The 23,588-nt window shown below is 51.3% G+C and overlaps 2 protein-coding genes across 2 annotated transcripts in view; both read left to right on the top strand.

The window, feature by feature from the left end:
- The window catches only part of ZNF516 (zinc finger protein 516), an 88,299-nt gene that overhangs the window by 49,207 nt on the left and 15,504 nt on the right, over positions 1-23,588 (top strand). The window contains 2 exon segments of the mRNA XM_017866088.1: positions 14,387-15,341; positions 15,343-15,833. Of these exon segments, the coding sequence (XP_017721577.1) occupies positions 14,387-15,341; positions 15,343-15,833 (1,446 nt within the window).
- Positions 2,744-4,990, top strand: LOC108525048 (60 kDa heat shock protein, mitochondrial). Its single transcript, XM_017866113.1, has one exon. It carries the CDS (start codon positions 2,924-2,926, stop codon positions 4,526-4,528), a length of 1,605 nt encoding a protein of 534 aa, XP_017721602.1. The 5' UTR covers positions 2,744-2,923; the 3' UTR covers positions 4,529-4,990.

Genomic DNA, 23,588 nt, shown 5'->3' with positions numbered 1-23,588 from the left:
CCACCTGCCTTCCCCCCTGCCCTCCCCCTACCAGCCTTCCTGCCTGGCCACCTGCCTTCCCATCTGCCTTCCCCTTACCTGCCTTCCCACCTGGCCACCTGCCTTCTCCCCACCTGCCCTCACCCAGCCTGCCTTCACCTGACCTGCCTTCACCCCACCTGCTCTCCCCCCAACCTGCCTTCCCTCCTGGCCACCTGCCTTCCCACCTGACCGTCTGGCTTCCCACCTGCCTTCCCGCCTGACCACCTGCCTTCCCACTTGCCTTTCCCCCACCTGGCCACCTGCCTTCCCACCCGCTTTTCCCCCACCTGGCCACCAGCCTTCCCACCTACCTTCCCACCTGCCTTCCTGCCTGACCACCTGCCTTCTGCCTTCCCACCTGCCTTCCCACCTGCCTTCCCACCTGCCTTCCCAGCTGACCTCCTTTCCTGGTCTCTGCTCTTGAACATGCAAAGGGCTTCCCAAGCTGTGCTACTTCCTGGTGACTTCTGTTGCCTGGGACATATTTTGAGCCCTGTGAATGTCACCTTCTGGGTGAAGAGCCTTGTTTGCCAACCCCAGAGCCTGTGGCTGACCAGAAGATTATAAAACTATGACCTGTTATTAGTGACACTCCCTGTGATCTTACATCTCTTTAGAACCTAGAGTCTTTTTCCCATATGTCAAAAGATGCTTCTTTCCTTTTCTGTGAAGTCTTCTCATTTTCATGGGGATAGCAAGGAAAAGGCCACCCTGAGCCCTGGATGTAAGGCCTGTCCCTTGGCCGCACTGTGTTTCTTTGGTCCAGTGGCTGAGTCTGCGCTGGCTCTCTGGTTCGACTGTCATCGCTGGTGGTGGACATGGGGCTCTTCTTCGGCTGTGTGCTCCCCGGAACCCAGGGGCGGCATCGTGAGCTGCGGCAGAGAGGACCATGGTGGTGTTTGCCTCGCCATCCCTCTCCCTCTGTGTTTCATGTTTCCCTGCTCTTGTGGCCTCTCTGCTGTGGGCCTCCCTGCCTGGCCTCCTCCTGCTGGCTCTGCCTGTCTCAGTCTGATGGGGTCTCCGGCCCTCGGGCGCAGATGAGATAACAGCCTTGTCCCCAAAGCACACAGGTGAGGCTGGGGCCATGGACTGACTGAGAGCTCTGTATCTGCAGTTTTCCACCTGGCCGCCTGGGCACCTGTGGAAGTTCCTGTTTCTCATTTGGTGTTTTAATACAGGTTCTGTAGAGCTGGTGTGATTGGCCAGGCCACTAGGAGGAGAGTACGTCATGTTTGGGGACCCCTGCCTAGTCACGTGTCCAGGATGGGGCCCCGGCAAGAATAGCTGTGCAGGTTCGCAGGAGGACCTGACTGCGGGCAAGTCCGCAGCAAAAGAGGGAGCGGTTCGGGTTAGAGTTGGGTTAGGGTTAGGGTGAGAGTTGGATTAGGGTTAGGGTTAGAGTTGGGTAGGGGTTAGGGTGAGAGTTGGATTAGGGTTAGGGTTAGAGTTGGATTAGGGTTAATAGTTAGGGCTAGGGTTAGTGGTTATGGTTAGCAGTTAGGTTTAGGGTTATGTTTGGTTCGGTTCACGGATAGGGTTGAGGGGGTTAGGATTGGGATTAGTTGTTCATGTTGTTAGGTTAGTGTTAGGTGTATTGCTACGGCTATGGCTAGGGTTAGCGCTAGGTTTAGGGTTAGGGTTAGTGCTAGGTTTAGGGTTACGGTTTGGCTCATCCTTACGGTAGTACCCTCCTCTGTCAGACCCCTCCTGCTCACACTCATTCACCACACAGCCTGTTTCCTAAAGTGCAGACTCTTCTTACCATTTTCTCTTTTCTTTTCAAAATATCACAGCCCCCTTAATGGTTTCTTTGTGCAATCTCCATCCCTCCTGGGTACCCCTGGTGTCCCCCACCTTCCGTACCTGCTGTGCCTGGTTTCCTTTCCTGACGGCCCTCCTGGGATCTGGGACCTCCTGCCAGTGTTGAGGTGGCCAGTGCTGTGGGGTGTGGGCTGAGATTGACGCATTTGAAGCTGGCATCAGCTCTCAGCCTGATGGCCTTAGATAAGCTACTTTGTGCCTCTACAAAATGGGACAGTTACCTTCCCTCCCTGGACCTCTTCTGAGGGGCAGGTCATGGATGTGAAGTTCTGGCATGTTTCCAGGCACCCAGTGAACCTGGGAAGTGTCATGTTTTTATCACACCCCGGCTCGGTGCTTCTGGCTGGGGAATGCAGTGCTCAGGCTGTGTTTGCAAACCCAGCCTCTCCTCTCCAAAGGGTAATGACTGATGTCCACATGGGCCTACCGTGTGCAGGACCCAGGTTGCTCTGTGTCCCTCGTTTCCTTGGAGACTTGGAGACTTGTGGGGTGGCACTGGCAGCCAGGCTGCTTGGCCATCGTCCCAAGGCCTGTCTGGTTCTTCCCTGAAGTCTCCTGGTCCTTGGTGAGCTGAGATGCATCCTGGGCACGTCAGTGCTGCTCTCTGGCTTGGGACTGGCCTCCATGGGTGACCTGCTCCGCCCTGCAACAGGTGTGTGCATTGGGCTGGATCATTAAAGCCACTGGCGTAAACCCCGACACGGGTGTGCCATGGGGACTGAGAAACTGCAGTCATGGTTCCTTGTGGATTTCATTACAGACGTTTATGGCTCGTAATTTGCTGGTAGATTTGCTCGTTCTCATATCAAAATGACCAGTTTGTGTTCAGTACCCAGCTATCTGGGGTGAGAAATTGGGGAGACAACAGAAAGAGGCCAGTTGTATTAAAAAACCTCAGCGCGCCCCTCACTCGCCGCCGACGACTTGTCTCGCTGCGCGCACGCCCCGCCGCCGCCCCGCAGAAATGCTTCGGTTACCCACAGTCTTTCGCCAGATAAGACCGGTGTCCAGGGTACTGGCTCCTCATCTCACTCGGGCTTATGCCAAAGATGTAAAATTTGGTGCAGATGCCTGAGCCTTAATGCTTCAAGGTGTAGACCTTTTAGCCGATGCTGTGGCCGTTACAATGGGGCCAAAGGGAAGAACAGTGATTATTGAGCAGAGCTGGGGAAGTCCCAAAGTAACAAAAGATGGTGTGACTGTTGCAAAGTCAATTGACTTAAAGGATAAATATAAAAACATTGGAGCTAAACTTGTTCAAGATGTTGCCAATAACACAAATGAAGAGGCTGGGGATGGCACTACCACTGCTACTGTACTGGCACACTCTATAGCCAAGGAAGGCTTCGAGAAGATTAGCAAAGGTGCTAATCCCGTGGAAATCAGGAGAGGTGTGATGTTAGCTGTTGATGCTGTAATTGCTGAACTTAAAAAGCAGTCTAAACCTGTGACTACCCCTGAAGAAATTGCACAGGTTGCTACGATTTCTGCAAATGGAGACAAAGAAATTGGCAATATCATCTCTGATGCAATGAAAAAGGTTGGAAGAAAGGGTGTCATCACAGTAAAGGATGGAAAAACGCTGAATGATGAATTAGAAATTATCGAAGGCATGAAATTTGATCGAGGCTATATTTCTCCATACTTTATTAATACATCAAAAGGTCAGAAATGTGAATTCCAGGATGCCTATGTTCTGCTGAGTGAAAAGAAAATTTCTAGTGTCCAGTCCATTGTACCTGCTCTTGAAATTGCCAATGCTCACCGTAAGCCTTTGGTCATAATCGCTGAAGACGTGGATGGAGAAGCTCTAAGTACACTCGTCTTGAATAGGCTAAAGGTTGGTCTTCAGGTTGTGGCAGTCAAGGCTCCAGGGTTTGGTGACAATAGAAAGAACCAGCTTAAAGATATGGCTATTGCTACTGGTGGTGCAGTGTTTGGAGAAGAGGGGTTGACCCTAAATGTTGAAGACGTTCAGCCTCATGACTTAGGAAAAGTTGGAGAGGTCATTGTGACCAAAGACGATGCCATGCTCTTAAAAGGAAAAGGTGACAAGGCTAAAATTGAAAAACGTATTCAAGAAATCATTGAGCAGTTAGATGTCACAACTAGTGAATATGAAAAGGAAAAACTGAATGAACGGCTGGCAAAACTTTCAGATGGAGTAGCTGTGCTGAAGGTTGGTGGGACAAGTGATGTTGAAGTGAATGAAAAGAAAGACAGAGTTACAGATGCCCTTAATGCTACAAGAGCTGCTGTTGAAGAAGGCATTGTTTTGGGAGGGGGTTGTGCCCTGCTTCGATGCATTCCAGCCTTGGACTCATTGACTCCAGCTAATGAAGATCAAAAAATTGGTATAGAAATTATTAAAAGAACACTCAAAATTCCAGCAATGACCATTGCTAAGAATGCAGGTGTTGAAGGATCTTTGATAGTTGAGAAAATTATGCAAAGTTCCTCAGAAGTTGGTTATGATGCTATGGCTGGAGATTTTGTGAATATGGTGGACAAAGGAATTATTGACCCAACAAAGGTTGTGAGAACTGCTTTATTGGATGCTGCTGGTGTGGCCTCTCTGTTAACTACAGCAGAAGTTGTTGTCACAGAAATTCCTAAAGAAGAGAAGGACCCTGCAATGGGTGCAATGGGTGGAATGGGAGGTGGTATGGGAGGTGGCATGTTCTAACTGCAAGACTAGTAGTGCTTTACCTTTATTAATGAACTGTGACAGGAAGCCCAAGGCAGTGTTCCTCACCAATAACTTCAGAGAAGTCAGTTGGAGAAAATGAAGAAAAGGGCTGGCTGAAAATCACTATAACCATCAGTTACTGGTTTCAGTTGACAGAATATATAATGGTTTACTGCTGTCACCGTCCATGCCTACAGATCATTTATTTTGTGTTTTTGAATAAAAAACATTTGTACATTCCTGATAATGGGTACAAGAGCCGTGTACCAATGTACTGCTTTCAACTTAAATCGCTGAGGCATTTTTACTACTATTCTGTTAAAATCAGGATTTTAGTGCTTGCCACCACCAGATGAGAAGTTAAGCAGCCTTTCTGTGGGGAGAGAGAATAATTGTGTACAAAGTAGAGAAATATCCAATTATGTGACAACCTTTGTGTAATAAAAATTTGTTTGAAGTAAAAAAAAAACCTCAGCGCACACTCAGTGCACAGGCAGCAGGGGTCTGGGTCGTGACCACAGGTTCACTCTGAGGGACCCGGCGGGACGTTTTGTGTGGGAGGAAGAGCCCAGGTACTCAGAGGTGTTCATGATTTCATGCTTGGTGTTGCATTTGTGTTTCTGTTTTGTTTTGTGTTTCGTTTTAACCAAGAGTGAGAAGCTCTGAAATGATTGCTATGATAAGCGTGAGCAGGGAGGCACACTGCCTCATGTAATAAAACAGCATGCTGCCCACGATCGGTCATGACCACAGGTGAGGCCATGGGACCGAGCCGGACTAGCAGCGAGACTCATACGAAACGGCCTTTTCTCCGGAGTCACCCATCTCCCCCTCAGGTCCCAGGGGTGCTGGCAGTGATGGCTGTGTAAGTGCTCCTCAGAGGGAAATAACTGCTTGCTATTTTTAAAGGTAGAGATTAAGAAATGACAAAACATTTTTTAAAAAAAAAGTGTGTTTCTACTTTGTACTGCTTAAAATACCTCTGCAAAATCAACTAAGTCACAAGGAGTTGAATAGAAAATAAAACGACATTGAAGAATACATAAGAAATGAATTACTCCTGTCTGGTTAGCAGTTTTTGGGTCATTTCTATACACAAAACTTAGAACCCTAGAACTGACAGGGGGAGATCATGCTTCCGTGTGCGTGCGCATGGAAGGTCTGTCCCTGCGGAATTCCTGAGAGCTGCCTCCTGCTTTCTGCCTGCCCCTCTCGGTGGCGAGGAATGCACTCTTTATCTCAGATGAACGCTTCTCCCTTGGCCTCCCCTGAAATCTCATTCTCATTGATTTCTGTTCATTTGTCCTGCGTTGCCCAGCCCTCCTCAATCTTGGCTGCAATTAGAATCACCCAGAGATTTTTTTTTTTTTTTTTTTTTGGAGAATGTGCAGGCCACTCCCTCAGAAGCCTGGACCTTAGGCCAAGTTCTGGCCTTGATTAGTTCTTGCCAGCTGTAGCTCGTGACCTTGACAGATGATTCTCGATGCCACCTGCAAGGCTGCCCCGGATGAACTGATTTGCCTGCGCCCATTCAGTGCTCACCAAGTGACATCGGGGTTTGCGGCAGCCCAACCCACCAGCCCCCTGTTTTGGGTGGAACGGTCCACATTCTTGCAGTCATTCTCGTATTACTTGGTTCCCAGAAGTCTACCCCGGGCCTGTTCTGGACGCGCTCTCTCTTGTTCGCTTGCTGCTCTTCCATGTATGGTTCGGAGCCCAGGCTGGGCTCCTGCTGCCTAGTGTGGAGAGAGGACCCTTGGCCAGCCCTGTCCTGGACCTTCCATCTCCGGCTGTTGCTGAGGATGCTTCTGTTGGATCTCAACCCTGAGCCGAGGAACTCGCACTGAGCCTGTGGTCTCCCGGGAGCTTAGGGTCTTTTCCGTGGCCAAAAGTTTTTCTTCTTGCACTTTGTCTTTCCTGATGGGATTTCATCTTGTTAGTTTCAAGCCTTTGTTGCATCTCATCGAGAACTTTTGAGTCTCTGTGCTGCTTTGGTCTCCCTCATCTCTGAGTGTCAGCCCTGGTCCAATAAGCTTGTCCAGTTCCCTTTCCCCATCTGGGGTGTCAATGCACATGATGGCGGCTCATGGGAGGGCCGGCACTGCAGCAACCTCTGAGACCTCCCTCCTTCTGGATCTGAAACAGGTGAGTTCCCTGACCCCTCGCGGGACTTGTCATTTGCTCATTTGCACTCAAACCCCCTTACAGGAGGGGGAGCAAGCAGATGGGCAGGTGCATCTGGGTGATTGCGTTTGGGCCTCGGCCCCATGGTAGTCTCTAGACAATTAATGCTGTTTTAGCAGTTGCTATCTGCAGATGGCTAAGTGTTCAACCAGCTCAGTGGCGAATCAGGGTGACAGCCTTTTACACCCTGCCCTCTTGGTACCTGGGTCCTCGTCTGGTGTCCAGGAAGAATTGGGTCATACGGGCTTTGAAGGATGGTGAGTGCAGGGATTTCATTGAATGGTGGAGGTGGTTCTCAGGGGGATGGATGGGGAGCTGGAAAGGGGATGGAGTGGGAAGATGATCTTCCCCTAGAATTCACCTGTCCCACGGCCGACCTCCTCTCTGTCCCCAGCCAAACTCCTCTCAATGTTCAGATGCTCCTTCTCTTCTCTGCCGTGCCGTTTTGCCACGCTGCTAGTCTTCCTGTCTTTTGCTCTTCTGCTCTCGGAGTCTGGGGTTTGGGGTTTCTGTGGGTGCAGGATAGGGAGGCATGGCGGGCCACAAGGCAACATTTGAGTTCGAAAACAGGAATGCCCGTTCCCATTTAGGGCCACAGGGTTCCAAGCTTCAGGGTGGGGCCTTTGCCAGGGAACTACTCTCTCCTACCCAATATTTCTCTGTCCCCTGTGTGTATCAGATTCAGGAAAGGCCATTCCTGGGCAGAGGCATTGGGCCTGCTCCCAGCTGACCTCTGTGCACTGTACCCAGCCATGTGCTCCTTCCTGTCCCCAAGACTGTCAGGGAGAGAACAGGTCCATGCCTGCTTCAGCCTCCCATATTACCAGCTTAGTAATCCTCTGAAAAAAGAAAATCACGTTATATAGTTGATGCGCTTTTGCGTGACTGTTTTTTTTTTCTTTTTTCTTGCCAAATCTGGGATATAATGTATTGAAACGATTTGTATTTTATACACCTACCCCAGCACCTACCCCAGCACCCAGAATTGATCTCATTTACTTCTGCAGCAGGTCAGTGGCAGAGCGTGTGCGGACCTGTGCTGGTGTACCTGCGGGCTGCCGCCCTTTCTGTTCAGTGCCTTCAGTCCTGCCAATGTACAATGTGTTGGGAAAGCAAAGTATGTGTGAGGCATCTAAGAATCATCCCGTAGGTTACTAAACTGGCCTAGGTGTGGTGCATGGATGTGCCACGTCTCTGCAAAGATTCTTCCTGTTCTGTTATCGTGGTGGGGTGCCTGGAAGAAGTGTGCATTTTGTGCACATGTCTGACCTGAGCTGATGTGGCTGAAATGAGAGGGGCTGTGGGCTTGTCCCGTGGTGGCCGTGTCCCAGGAACTGAGTCCTCGTGGATGACAGAGCCTTCAGAGGGGCGGGGCACGGGCCTGCCAGGTGGCCGGGGCTCCGACGATGGGTTCTGGTCTCAGGGCAGCAGGTGTCCGATCAGCCTGTGCCGAGAGATCAGTCCAGTGAGATTCTGGATTGTTATGGGTTCCTCATGCCCTCGGCAGGTTTTTTCCTGTGGGAAGGATGTGGTAACATAATTGTTAGCTGAAACTGGTTGCTGAAATTGTAGAATAAGATATTTAAGATGTTTGGCTGCATAATGAAAATGACATGTGTGGGTAAAATTGTCAGTCACAGAACTGGAAAATCTTCAGAAGTCAAGCTCTCTTATCTGTTAGAAAGGAAATCGTGATAAGGTTGAAAAATTTAGAACCAGATAAAAGTCCTCATACAAATCTCTGTACATGCAGTTGTTCATTAAGCAGCCCTTCTGGTAGTTCTGATGCCATTTGTAGGTTGGGAGGTGAGAAGTTTTATTCCTAAGGCTCCTTAGAATTGTGGTCGCTTAACTAAATTCGTCTTCTAAAAAAGCATCAAGCTTTCTTCCCTGTATAATCTTAATATTGTGGAATTTTACCTTTTCTTAACCTTTATAAAAGTAGTGCCATTTTCTCCCCTCCTCCCTCACCTCCCGTCCCCTCTTCCTTGTCAGCCTAAAGTTGAATCACAGATGTCACTGATGAATGTGATGCTTGCAATTACCTGTTCATTCCCTTCTCACTCCCTGTTAATATGCAGGGGAGCCCCCGGTGTTGAGCTCAGGCTGTGCCATGAACTTGACTGCAGACGGGTCCAGCAGCTGTGCCGAGTGGGGAGCCTGCCTGCAGTCACCCTGTGTGTTCAGCAAAGCCGAGCCCAGCAAAGCACCACAGCTCCCAGTCCCCAGGCGCGGCCTCTAATCTTCACTTAGAAACCCAGAGAGGCTCGGTGGGCAGACAACCCTTTCTGTTCATGGAATTAACTAAATTGTATCTGTTATGGATGGAAACAAATAATGGTTTTTATGAAGCCCAATATAGAGGGGCAGAAATGGGAAAATCTTTATTTTAAACACTTAAGAAGTTAGGCAAGAAAAGCATCTTGCAGAGGGAGCGTGGGGGTGCGTTTCAGGAGGAAGTTGGGTTTTGGAGGCGCTGCTTTGTAGGAGTAGCAGCTCAGGAAATAGGCTGGAGGATGTGCTGTTAGTGCACAGAGGGCATGAGGGTCCTGGTGCCGGGGCCAGCGCTGCGTCCTGCAGGTGGACAGCCTGGGAAGGAGAGAGAGGCGACTGCTCCCGTGGGGGTACAGCTCCCGGGGGTGGGGTGCAGCAGTACCCTAGACGCAGGGCCTGGTTCTTCAGCATCACCAGAGCCAGGTGCAGACCCAGACTTGGCTGCCCATTGCACCTCCTGGAGTAATAACCAGCAGGGCGCTCCTGGGGTCCTGTTTATTTTGCAATGAAGAAGAGAGGCACAAATGTACCCTAAGAGTGAAGTGTCTTAAAAACCCATGGAAAACTGAAAACAAGATGAGCAGGCAGCCCCAGAGCAGCCACAAGCACGGAAGGGGAGAACCTCAGCGTGGCTGCGTGGCTGCAGACTTCCTTTTGTTATGTATATTTTACTACAATAATCATAAAAGCAATTAAGCGAAAAGGAAGTAACTTTTTATACAAAGTGCCCTAACCGCATGTCTGTGCTTTTGAGGGCGATTATGTACGTTGAAGATGTTGCCTCAGGGACTTCAGACAGTGCAAGTCCGCCACTCCCTGGGCCCTGTGTGCAACTCTTGTCCATGGTGTGCGGAGCCAGCCAGGCCAGGGCCAGCTTGGGATGCAGTGGAGTCACCCAAGACCTGCTCCGTGTTTGTGTTTCCAAGACACATCAGGAAGGTCCTGCTTAGAAAGGAACCCGGGAGCCCCCGGTGTGTTTGGGCCAAGGGCAGAGCGGCCGGTGTTGCCATCCATGGCATGCGCGTGCACACTCAGTCGTGAACCACGTGCGCCTTCCCCAGGGCTGCTCGGACCCGGCTGGTTGCTCGGACCCGGCTGGCTCCTCCTGGCGCATGCTTCCGTGCACCCAGAGAGCATGGGGTGCGTGTTGGAGATCTTGCTCCTTCTGCACAGGGCCGCTGCCAGGCCTTTCTGAGCCAGTCTTCCCTCTCTCTGGTGTGTACCCTCGGCACCGCGGTTAGGGTTAGAGGCAGCCATCTGTGCAAGGCCACGCTGTGCTCAAATCAGCACCGCTCTCTTTCCTTTGTTTAATTCTAATAAAGTGCCCGGTGAGCACTGCCACCAAGGGGCTGTCAGACTGGCAAGGACTGAGGAGCAGAAGTGCTTTTTCCTGCAGACCTTCTCCCTTCGTGGCGTGGCAGCCACAGAACCAGGCATTTCTTCAACCAGGCAGCCAGAGCCCCCTTCCCCAGACCCTTTTCTAGCTGAGTTCTTCCGTTTCAGCATCAGGGCCCCTGAAACATCAGAAGCCACCTACGCCGAGTCCCAATTGTGGAGGCGGGGGGTGCGTGGGAGCGGTGGAGGAAGGTGTGGGAGCTGTGGAGGGGGGGTGTGGGGCCGTGGAGGGGGGTGTGGGAACCGCGGAAGGGGGGAGGTATGGGCACCGTGGAGAAAGGTGTGCGGACTGTGGTGGGGATGTCGGAGCCGTGGAGGGGGGTGTGGGAACTGCGGAGGGAGGGAGGGGTGGGAGCCGTGGAGGGGGTGTGGGGGGCCAGGGAGGAAGGAGGGTGCGTCATGGTGGGGCCCATGGAGGAAGGAACGCGGGCTGTGGTGGGGGCGTGGGGGCCGTGGAGGGGATGCAAGTGTGTCTGTGCCTGCTGCCACCTGTAGGGGTGTCCTGAGGAGGCCCGTGTGTCAGTGCTGGCGCGTATTTCTCTGGGAGGTTCACCTCGCATGTGAGGAGGGAATGCCGCTGTGCTCCACACGAGAATGAGGAGTGTAGAGAAAAGGGATAAATGAAGTCAGAATGGCACTCAGGAACCTAGGAACAGCGGATGGGTGTCGTGGTCCCCTTGGGCCGCCTGGGAGGCCCCTTGTCTTAGTTTTGCTTTGACCTGGCTGTAACGAAACCTTGGCAGTAAGGAAACCTTGGCTGTGTTACGTGGCAGCACTTTGCCAGGCCCACTGGACTTGACAGTAGTTTATTCCCGTGATTGGAGGTCCCTGGAGGGTCGTTGTCAACGGCACTGGGTCCAGGAGCCAGGGACGAGGGGCGAAGCTGGCTGTTCTGGGGCTTTCTGATGACGAATGCAGGGAGCGCTTGGGCCTGCGCCTGTCTGCACACCAAGGCCTGAGGCCCGATCAGGAGCTGGCTAGAGGCTCTGCTGTTTCAGTGGCCCTGATCCTGTAGCTGAAGAAACCTCGGCTAGAAGAGAGTCTGGGGAAGAGGGTCCTGGCTCCCTGGCTGAGAAGGTGCTTGGTTCCTTGTTGCTGAGGATCTTTCACCTCTCCAGTTAGCCACATGTTTTCTCCTTGGAAAGGAAGGAGGTCCTTGGAAAGCTGTTCAGTCTGTCTGCGAATAGCTTCAGTTTCTCGCCCCCTGCCCCTCCACGTGTGGTCATGCTTCTCTCCCGCCCTCCTGGGGTGGCCTGGGACTCTGTGCAGGGTCTGTGTGTTCCTGAGGCATTTTGCCATTCACTCCCGACCGGTGACTTCGATCACTTGGGCTAGGCCATTCACTTTTTTTTTTTTTTGAGATGGAGTCTTGCTCTGTTGCCCAGGCTGGAGTGTGGTGGCGTGATCTTGGCTCACTGCAGCCTCCCCCTCCCAGGTTCAAGCGAATCTCCTGCTTCAGCCTCCCGAGTAGCTGGGATTACAGGCACATGCCATCATGCTTGGCTAAGTTTTGTGTTTTTAGTAGAGATGGGGTTTTGCCATGTTGGCCAGGCTGGTCTCGAACTCCTGGCCTCAAGTGATCCCGCCGCCTTGGCTTCCCGAAGTGCTGGGATTATGGGTCTGAGCCATTGTGCCTGACCAGATTATTCACTTTTAGTTTATTACTCAGTGTCTTGGTCAGAAGTACTGGAAGTCCTGGGTGATGTTTTATGATCCTTTTGGGGAACATTTTGGAAGCCTTGACAGTCGTGCTTTGAAAACCCCACAGATGTACAGGGGCAGATTACACAGCCGCATTGTTTCAACTTACAAACTCCAGAGTAGTCTTGAACATGTGTGTTCAGAAATCTTTATTCCTTTACTGTGGGGAAAACTAGATCTCTCCCTGCCAGATGTTGCTGTTTTTGAATATTTAGAAATGAATTGAATGTACTGAGCACCAGTCTGACTTAAAGGCTAACATTTCCTCTTTCGTGTACTTAATTCCGAGTAAAGTCCACGTTTTTATCCGTGGTGCATCCTAGCGCTGCCCAGTCTCCTTTCTCATACCAGTGTCTGCATATTGACAGACTCATATACCTGACTTCATTGATTTTTTTGTTTTAAAATTTATTTTATCATCATTATTACTATTATTTTTTAAGATGAAGTCTTGCTCTGTTGCCCAGGCTAGATAGAGTACAGTGGTGTGATGTCAGCTCACTGCAACTTCTGCCTCCTGGGTTCAAGCGATTCTCCTGCCTCAGCCTCCAGGAGTAGCTGGGATTTCAGGCACATGCCACCACACCTGGCTAATTTTTGCATTTTTAGCAGAGATGGGGTTTCACCAAGTTGGCCAGGCTGGTCTTGAACTCCTGACCTCAGGTGACCCACCCACCTTGGCCCCCCATAGTGCTGGGATTGCAGGCATAAGCCACTGTGTCTACCCTGACTTTATTTAAATATTAGCCTTTAGGAGCCCCTAGGAGTTGGATAGTTTTTTCTTCCTTTGTTTCATCTCCTCATCAATTCTGCCGATCAGCCCTTACTGCTGACATTTTTGTACATGGACATATCCTTTAACATTGCGTATGAATTGCACATGAACTGCCCACTAATTGAAAACCAGCCTTTGTTACTGTGTCCCTCAGATCTGGGCAGGTGCCTTCAGTGACAGATGCTGTCTGACCTTGATGAAGAGCCCCTTGGAATAGGTTGTTACAGTGTGATGGGATTCCTAAGTGTTGTCTCCGAATATATACTTAGAACATTTTAGAGGAACATTCTGAGTTAGCAGTTCCCTCCATTCTACTGAATGTTAAAAATCTCTGAAAATCGTATTTGAAAACCAAGAACACGGGGCCTTGTCGTCGTACGTGGACACCCACTGAGACATGGCCGTGAGAGACTGCAGACGGCGGCTGGGTGGGAAAGAATCTTGTGTTTCGTAGTTCAGAGAGTTTTAAGATATCCAGAAACTTTTGTACTGCTGCCCAGTTTCGATGTCTAGATTTAAATAAACCCAAGCCCATAAATGCAAAACATAAAACCCAATTTTTGTTACCCCGTGTTGTGTCCACTTGCAGTACATACAGTCTCTTCTGACTTTGGAAAAGCCTTAACACCTCCGAGCCCAGCCCACACCTCGGCTGTGTTTCTCCCTGTCACACGCGTTCCTTAGGTAAAGTGGGAGGGTTCTGACCACACCATCCCTTCCCACCGCAGAGTTCATCCCAGACTGTGGCTCAGACACACACTCCGTCAAGGCCGGACCATCAGGGGCGCAGAGCTTGGGGGTGGAACCCCAGGCTCATTTCTCCTGGGCAGCCCACAAGTGGCGGCATAGAGGTGGAGAGCATGGCTGCCCTTTGCTCATGCGCCTCTGGGAGACCTTGGGGCATCACGGTTCTGGGCTTGAGAACTGGACCTCACAGGAGAGATGCGTAGGGAGGGAGCCCTACGGCTGAGGTGAAGGTGGTCGGTAGCCTGGTGGTTTTGGAGGCAGACGCTGGGGTTCTTTGGACGGAGTAAGCTGTTACCCTAGCCTGCTTCTGTGACTGTGGGCTCCACCCAACTTCTCTGGTTTTCTTACCCTGCAATGAATGATTGTGAAGATTCCACAAGAGCCCTAAATGTAGAGTTCCTTGTTCCTTGAAAGTTATACAAACCTTATACTGCTGTGAACAATTTATTATTTTCCTGAGTTTTAATATGCCAGTCACCCTCTGTTAACTAGGGACAGCACAGTTACGTGTAACTAGATACACCACTGCTATTGTATTTTTTTCCCTGGGATCTTTCGGGTCATTTAAATTGAGAAAAGAAACCCTGCCCGACTCAGCCTCCTTTTGTTCTTGTCTGGGTGGCTCCTCATGGATTTTATGAGAGCCCCCCAGACTCAAGGGTGGTTTGTCCTGCTGAAGACAGATGCGCTTGGAATGTGCTGTAGCTGTACGTGCCCTGTGTCTTGCTGTGTTCTGATGAGAAATGGTAACTTCCCATTTCATATTTTGCCTCCTCTAGGGGGACAGCCGCGCCGCTGCTGCTTTTCTGAAGAGGTGACTTCGACCGAGCTCTCCAATGGAGACCAGAGTCACAAGCTGGGAGATAACGCCTCGGAAAGAGACACCGGCGAGTCCAAGGTGGGGACCGCAGCTTCTGTGTCCATACTTGAAAACAGTAGCAGAGAGACTTCTAGAAGGCAAGAGCAGCACAGATTTTCTACGGACTTAAAAATGCCAGCATTTCACCCCAAGCAGGAGGTGCCCGGCCCTGGTGATGGTGTGGAGTTCCCTTCCAGTACGGGAGCGGAGGGCCAGACGGGTCACCCTGCAGAAAAGCTGTCCGATTTGCACAACAAGGAGCACTCTGGGGGAGGGAAGCGGGCGCTGGCCTCAGACCTCGTGCCGCTGGATTTAAGTGCGAGGTCGACGCGGGATGACCCCAGCAATAAGGAGACAGCCTCCTCCCTGCAGGCGGCTCTAGTCGTTCACCCGTGTCCTTACTGCAGCCACAAGACCTACTACCCCGAGGTCCTGTGGATGCACAAACGCATCTGGCACCGCATCAGCTGCAACTCCGTGGCTCCCCCGTGGATTCAGCCCAACGGTTACAAAAGCATCAGAAGCAATTTGGTTTTCCTTTCCCGGAGCGGACGCACGGGCCCCCCGCCTGCCCTCGGTGGCAAAGAATGCCAGCCTTTGCTCCTTGCTCGGTTCACCCGCACTCAGGTGCCAGGGGGGGTGCCAGGGCCCAAAAGTGGCTCTTCTCCCCTGGGAGTGGTCACAAAAGCCGCTAGCATGCCTAAGAATAAGGAGAGCCATTCCGGAGGTCCCTGTGCTCTGTGGGCGCCCGGCCCCGACGGGCATCGACAGACCAAACCCTGTCACGGCCAGGAGCCACATGGCGTGGCCGCACAGGGGCCCCCGGCCAAGCCCAGGCAGGAGGCTAGCTCCAAACCGGTGCCTGCCCCGGTGGCGGGGCTTCAGCAGGAGTGCCACCCCCACGCCCACCGTCATCACCCGGGCTGGCGCGCAGCCCTCGGCTAACAGCAAGCCCGTGGAGAAGTTTGGGGTCCCCCCAGCGGGGGCTGGCTTTGCCCCCACAAGTAAGCACAGTGCCCCGGACTCCCTGAAAGCCAAATTCAGCCCTCAGCCTCAGGGTCCACCTCCTGCAAAGGGCGAAGGGGGCGCTCCTCCTCTACCTCCCCGCGAGCCCCCTTCGAAGGCGGCCCAGGAGCTGAGGACTCTGGCCACCTGTGCGGCGGGGTCCAGGGGCGACGCGGCCTTGCAGGCCCAGCCCGGCGTGGCTGGGGCGCCCCCCATCCTACACTCCATCAAACAGGAGCCGGTGGCCGAGGGGCATGAGAAGCGCCTGGACATCCTCAACATCTTTAAGACGTACATTCCAAAGGATTTGGCGACCCTCTACCAGGGCTGGGGTGTCAGCGGCCCTGGGCTGGAGCACAGAGGTAAGATGTGCGGGCCCCCTCTTCCCCGGGCCACATGGGACCTCAGAGCCACCCCTGGAAGGCCAGGGCTGGTGCCCACCTGCCTGCCCATGGCCTCTGAGGACAGAGCCAGCCTGCCCCATCCCACTGCTGAGCTGAGAGCCACTCCCTTGCCCTGGCCCAGGAGCACAGCAGATGGGAACAGCCCTCCCAGGCTCCACCTCTGCTCTGTCGGGGAACGCCTGCCTGCGGTTGGTGGCCCTCTGCATGCTGGCCCTGGGAGGAGGTCGCCAGCCCCGCACGGCTTCCTTCCTGCTGAGAGGACGTTTCCTCCACACCGACATTCCGCAGGAGCAGGCAGATGTGATTGCACTTCACGTGTTTGTCATTTTAAACAGAATCCGTAGATGTTCATTGTCCTGTCTCTCAAAAGACAAGAATGTTATTTAGTGTGATTAAGTTTTATTTTTATATATCTACAATTTAAAAAACACCTATTTAGTCTTCTAGTATTAGTAAGCAAAGCCTTGCAGAGGATGGATGTACCATGTAAAGTCTGGAGAATGGGATTTGTGCAAAAATTCCTGAAAAAAATACTTGGAAAGGGTTGTCTTCGCTTCTCCCTCTGCCTTAGTATTGCCGTGTAACAGTAACACTGAGAAGGAATTGCTTTCCTCCTGCCTCTCCGGTGCGCGCCCCACCCTGCATGCGGCACCATGTTCTGGAACATAAATTGAAGGTTACTCTTACTTAATGTCCAGAACTCGAAGATACCCAAGTTCTGTTAAAAACCAAAACAAAACAGAGTCTCAGTTCATTACCTGGGAAGTCCTAACCGTGCTTTGTTAGAATTGTTCATTGTGGCTGGGTGCGGTGGCTCATTCCTGTAATCCCTGTACTTTGGGAGGCCAAGGTAGGCGGATCACGAGGTCAGGAGTTCAAGACCAGCCTGGCCAAACAGTGAGAGACATCATCTCTAACTAAAAACACAAAAATTAGCTGGGCATGGTGGCGGACACCTGTAATCCCAGCTACTTGGGAGGCAGAGGCAGGAGAATCGCTTGAACCCAGGAAGCGGAGGTTGCGGTGAGCAGAGATCACGCCACTGCACTCTAGCCTGGGTGACAGAGTGAGACTCCATCTCAAAAATATATATATAAATAAATAAATAATAAACCATCGTAAGCCTGCGGTTTCTTAAAGTGGTTACCATTAGAAATGGCCTCTGAGAGCCAGGGCTGCAAACTCCAGGCAGCTGGCAGGACTGTCAGGGGCATGGTTCTGGGTCTGGGAGTTGAGATGTCAGCAGTGAGCCTCCCCAGATCCACTGTGGGACAATGTCCCAGTGGGTGCTGGGGTCGTCACCTGCTGAGCTCCTGGCTTAGACTGGGGTTTCAGAGCCAGCCTAGATCCGTGACCTGCCAGGGCCGTCTTGGCATGAGGGATGTTCACCCCAGGTGTTTTCCAGTAGGAGACATCACAGGTCTGCTGCCTTCTTAACAGATTTGCCGGCGAAGGCCTTCCTCCAGCCGACCTTGTTCCATTAGCCCGCTGAGCGCTTGTGAACTTTTTAGGATGAGGCCGAGACCCGGACACCCGAGTGTCTCGTGAGATGTGTTGGGCTGAGGTGTGACTCGGGAGTGGGGGTCCCTGAGGCGTGGTCTTAGATCCTTATCTCTTCTCCCCGCCCGTGTGCTCTGGGTGGACAGTGTAACCTGAGGAGGCTGTCGCGGGTGGGAAGTGCGGCGCAGTGCCATGTGGATTGATGGCTTTACTTTTTCCATGTTCAGTTAAAGTGAGTAAGTTCCCTCAGCCTCAGCAGGGTTTCTCAATCATGTAGATCATTTGCTGCAAAGTGAAGAACAAGTTTGTTGGTGGCCTTTTGACGTGATGCCAGCCTCAATTCTGGAGATGTGGGTTTTCTTGGAACCCAAAGCAGAGAAGGCTGAGTGGTGAGGGTTCTGCTGTCATGGATGCTGGGTGTTCCTGGCTGCACCTTGCCCACTCTGTCCTTCCCCTGGTGGCTGCTTCCCAGCAGAGCAAGGGGGGTTTGACGCCCGCTTAGTCCACCTGACTCGTAATTTAGTCACGCGCTCACAGCCTGCACACACCCTAAGTTCTAAACCTGCCAGCTTACACCTGGAAAGGGGCATCCCCAGTTTTTAAAAGGCCTTTGAGCTGCCCTATGGGTGGCATAGTTGCTGTTTCTAAGAAAGTAGAAGTGAGTTTTAAGGTAAGGATTTGAAATTTCGGATGATAGAATTTGAAGTCCAAAATAGGCTGAACTATTCCCTTTTCTTACAGACATCTTTAAAAATAAATGGTTCCAAGGCCTTTTTTTTTTTTTTTTTTTTTTTTTTTTTTTTTTGTGGAAAGAGAGAGGTTAAATATTTATTTTCCATATGTGAAAAATACTAGTCATAAAGCACATGGGCTCATCTTGGGTTATTTATTCTTATAATGTACACATTGAGACATAGTGTGAGTCAGCAAATTTATGGTTTCTAAGTCTACTCTAAATTGGATTTCTTAAGGGAAGTGCTTTCACCTTTTTGATCTTAAAATACACCTGTTAGTAGGTACGTTATTAGGATCCTGGCTTCCCAGGTATCGAGTACCTGAGGTCAGCCTGTCTAGATACTCGGTCAGCGCACCTGAGAAGTGCTGAGCATCTCCAGATGGGACGCCTCCGGGTGAGGGGCTCGGCACCTCCTGGGCCCCTAGCTTTGGTGAACTTCCCTTGCCTGCAGGTCTCTGTGTTGAAGCCATCAGAACAAGCTGAGAGCTCTTCTATGTGATAGTCCTTTAAACCTTCAGACACTTGTCTCTTGTCTTTCCTGGACCTGCCATCCCTGTTCTGCATCCATCCTCTGCCTGGTCTCCGGGGCCTTCCCATCTATCCTCTACCTGGTCCCCAGGACCTTCTGTGTCCATCTTCTACCTGCTCTCCGGGGCCTTCCCATCCATCCTCTGCCTGGTATCCAGGGCTTTCCCTGTCCATCCCTACCTGCTCTCTGGGGCCTTCCCATCCATCCCCTGCCTGGTATCCAGGGCTTTCCCTGTCCATCCCTACCTGCTCTCTGGGGCCTTCCCATCCATCCTCTGCCTGGTTTCTGGGACCTTCCCCTTCATTCTCTACGTGGTCTCTGGGGCCTTCTGTGTCTATCCTTCTACCTGTTCTGTGGGTCCTTCATGTCCATCTTCTACCTGGTCTCCAGGGCCTTCGCTGTCTGCTCTCTACCTGTTCTCCGGGGTCTTCACGTCCACTCTCTACCTGGTCTCCATGGCCTTCCCTGTCCACTCTGTAGCTGGTCTCCAGAAACTTCACATCCATCCTCTGCCTGGTCTCCGGGACCTTCTTTGTCTATCCTCTGTCTGGTCTCCGGGACCTTCTTTGTCTGTCCTCTGTCTGGTCTCCGGGGCCTTCTGTGTCCGTCCTCTGCCTGCTCTCCGGGGCCTTCCCATCCATCCTCTCTCTGGTCTCCGGGACCTTCCCCATCCATTCTCTACCTGGTCTCCAGGGCCATCACGTCCACTCTCTACCTGTTCTCTGGGTCTTCACGTCCACTCTCTACCTGGTCTCCATGGCTGTCCCTGTCCACTCTCTAGCTGGTCTCCAGGAACTTCACGTCCATCCTCTGCCTGGTCTCCGGGACCTTCTTTGTCTATCCTCTGCCTGGTCTCCGGGACCTTCTGCGTCCATCCTCTACCTGGTATCCAGGGCTTTCCCTGCCCATCCTCTACCTGTTCTCCGGGGCCTTCCCATCCATCCTCTGCCTGGTCTCCGAGGCCTTCCCCACTTCTCTACCTGGTCTCCGGGGCCTTCACGTCCACTCTCTACCTGGTCTCTGGGGCCTTCTGTGTCCATCCTTCTACCTGGTCTCTGGGGCCTTCACATCCATCCTCTGCCTGGTCTCCAGGGCCTTCGCTGTCCACTCTCTACTTGGTCTCTCGGTCTTCACGTCCACTCTCTACTTGGTCTCCGGGGTTTTCACGTCCACTCTCTACCTGGTCTCCATGGCCTTCCCTGTCCACTCTCTACCTGGTCTCTAGGGCCTTCACGTCCATCCTCTGTCTGGTCTCCGAGACCTTCCATATTTCCTTTCTCCTTACTTGAATGTTTGTTTCTGACGCCCTTAAAGTGTTGTAGCCAGAAGGAAACCCAGCAACTTTGGTGTGGTCAGACTATTGGAAAGGTGAACAGAACACTCGTGTTGCCTGTTACAGAGACTCGATTTCTGTTAGTGCAACCCAGGAAATCTGTGCAGCCTAGATGTCCTTTTTTGAGTGTTACTGAATACTGCAGTAACTACACTTTCTTAGGACTTTTTTCTTCCACTTGTTTCTGTTCAGCTGTTTATTTTTTGTGGTATACCTGTAGTTGATTTTTGAGTCATGAATCTAGAATCTTGTTTCATTCCTCCCTTGGTCAAATTGGTCTTTTTGACGTGTCTTAATATCTGTACGTTCTGGTCTTCTCTCCTCACTCCACGCATTTGTTACGTGTCTGCTAGGTGGGTGTTGTCTGCAGATCTAAAGGTCACAACTTTCCTGTGCGTGGTCATTGATTACATCTATTGCCGTAGCATCATTTTGTAGTTTGGGGAGGTAGAAATATGCAGAACAGAACGGTCTCAGAGAATAGGANGGGGCCTTCCCATCCATCCTCTGCCTGGTATCCAGGGCTTTCCCTGTCCATCCCTACCTGCTCTCTGGGGCCTTCCCATCCATCCCCTGCCTGGTATCCAGGGCTTTCCCTGTCCATCCCTACCTGCTCTCTGGGGCCTTCCCATCCATCCTCTGCCTGGTTTCTGGGACCTTCCCCCTTCATTCTCTACGTGGTCTCTGGGGCCTTCTGTGTCTATCCTTCTACCTGATCTGTGGGGCCTTCATGTCCATCTTCTACCTGGTCTCCAGGGCCTTCGCTGTCTGCTCTCTACCTGTTCTCCGGGGTCTTCACGTCCACTCTCTACCTGGTCTCCATGGCCTTCCCTGTCCACTCTGTAGCTGGTCTCCAGAAACTTCACATCCATCCTCTGCCTGGTCTCCGGGACCTTCTTTGTCTATCCTCTGTCTGGTCTCCGGGACCTTCTTTGTCTATCCTCTGTCTGGTCTCCGGGACCTTCTGTGTCCGTCCTCTGCCTGCTCTCCGGGGCCTTCCCATCCATCCTCTCTCTGGTCTCCGGGACCTTCCCCATCCATTCTCTACCTGGTCTCCAGGGCCATCACGTCCACTCTCTACCTGTTCTCTGGGTCTTCACGTCCACTCTCTACCTGGTCTCCATGGCTGTCCCTGTCCACTCTCTAGCTGGTCTCCAGGAACTTCACGTCCATCCTCTGCCTGGTCTCCGGGACCTTCTTTGTCTATCCTCTGCCTGGTCTCCGGGACCTTCTGCGTCCATCCTCTACCTGGTATCCAGGGCTTTCCCTGCCCATCCTCTACCTGTTCTCCGGGGCCTTCCCATCCATCCTCTGCCTGGTCTCCGAGGCCTTCCCCACTTCTCTACCTGGTCTCCGGGGCCTTCACGTCCACTCTCTACCTGGTCTCTGGGGCCTTCTGTGTCCATCCTTCTACCTGGTCTCTGGGGCCTTCACATCCATCCTCTGCCTGGTCTCCAGGGCCTTCGCTGTCCACTCTCTACTTGGTCTCTCGGTCTTCACGTCCACTCTCTACTTGGTCTCCGGGGTTTTCACGTCCACTCTCTACCTGGTCTCCATGGCCTTCCCTGTCCACTCTCTACCTGGTCTCTAGGGCCTTCACGTCCATCCTCTGTCTGGTCTCCGAGACCTTCCATATTTCCTTTCTCCTTACTTGAATGTTTGTTTCTGACGCCCTTAAAGTGTTGTAGCCAGAAGGAAACCCAGCAACTTTGGTGTGGTCAGACTATTGGAAAGGTGAACAGAACACTCGTGTTGCCTGTTACAGAGACTCGATTTCTGTTAGTGCAACCCAGGAAATCTGTGCAGCCTAGATGTCCTTTTTTGAGTGTTACTGAATACTGCAGTAACTACACTTTCTTAGGACTTTTTTCTTCCACTTGTTTCTGTTCAGCTGTTTATTTTTTGTGGTATACCTGTAGTTGATTTTGAGTCATGAATCTAGAATCTTGTTTCATTCCTCCCTTGGTCAAATTGGTCTTTTGACGTGTCTTAATATCTGTACGTTCTGGTCTTCTCTCCTCACTCCACGCATTTGTTACGTGTCTGCTAGGTGGGTGTTGTCTGCAGATCTAAAGGTCACAACTTTCCTGTGCGTGGTCATTGATTACATCTATTGCCGTAGCATCATTTTGTAGTTTGGGGAGGTAGAAATATGCAGAACAGAACGGTCTCAGAGAATAGGAAGTCATCTCGTTTACATGCAATAGTTTTGGGTGCTGGAAGTGTGATTCTGTGATTTTGCAGTGGACATGTTCCATTTATACAGAGAACATGGCTATTGCAGGAGGCCTCTAAGACAGGTTTTATTCAGAAGTTAGGAAACGGGAGTCTCAGAGACTTGCCTGCCCCGCACATGTGTTTGGGTGATGTTTCTGTAGATAGGAAGAGTCTAAAATCTCTACCCAAACAGTAAGGAAAGAGCTATTGCTACCTCCTTTACGGGATCCTTGACCATTTAAGAAGAAAAACCTACTGCGTTTTCTGTAATCATGGTACAGTGTGACTGCCAAGTCTGTGCACATACAGGAACAGAACATAAATGACCTACTGCTACAACAGTAATAAAATCATACATGATCTGTGTTTTCAGACCTTTTGGCCAGCCTAGATGATCTGATACTATGAATCTTAGAATAAAATTTGAAGCTAATAAAATAATTCCAGATAAAATAGATGGTATTTCTTATTAGGACTTAAAAATAGTCGTTTATACCAAGGAGGCCTTCATATTACGGTGATGAAAGCTTTACACTTCCTTGCAGTCTGATGTCTCTTTGTAGCGTCTTTTTCATCTCCTCTTTCTCTGTGGATAGCACAGCACCACATAATGACACACAACGTTGCAGGACTGGGTGACCCGCTCTGAAGCCCGCTCTGAAGTTCGCCGGGCCTTTTTCTGTCACTGTTAAGTCCGCTTTCCAAACACAACCTGAATTTCTAGGTGAGAACATTTGAGCTGCGTGCTCACCGGGTGGTCTTCGTTCAAGTGGAGTTCGTCACCTTTGTGATTAACTCGGAATGTTGGGGTAGCTTGGGCATAATATTGTTGGCCGTAAGGGCAAGTGCCCTATCTTTAAAAAGTAAAGAGAAAGTGATATGGTGAAGTGGGTGGGAAAACCACATGTGCGCGTGCACGTGTGAGTGTGTGCGCCTGCGTGAGTGTGTGTGCACGCATGCTCATGCACCCTTAATTCAAGGAAATAAGCACAGGTGAGCGGGAGGGCTGTCCGTGTTTTCTCTGTTGCTCATTTGGATAGGAAATAGCTACCATAATTACTTGAAAAAAGAATGAGAATGACTTCGTTTTTGAAAGTTCTGAATGTTAGATGACATTGCATGTCGTCATCATTAGTCAGTATTCTGTGTAGGCATGGTCAGATTCCACCTGCAGATGCAGTCTAGATGGTACCTGGGAAAATCCAGACAACCAAAGTATCCAGAAATTGTTTCATAGGAACTCCACTGGGTGGTGTTTCTAGTGTAAATGAATGGGGGAACAAAATAGCTTAAAAAATCTCTTCTTCCTTCCTTTCTTTCCTTCCTTCTTTTGTTTCTGCCCCTCTTTCCCTCCCTCCCTTTTCTCTCCCTTCCCTTCCCCTCCCCTCCCTTCCCCTC

Source organism: Rhinopithecus bieti, unplaced genomic scaffold (genome assembly GCF_001698545.2).
Source record: "Rhinopithecus bieti isolate Rb0 unplaced genomic scaffold, ASM169854v2 scaffold_84002, whole genome shotgun sequence".
In the NCBI taxonomy this organism is placed as follows: domain Eukaryota; kingdom Metazoa; phylum Chordata; class Mammalia; order Primates; family Cercopithecidae; genus Rhinopithecus; species Rhinopithecus bieti.
Note: the sequence above shows the minus strand (reverse complement) of the source record. Positions and strands in the feature narration are given on the sequence as shown.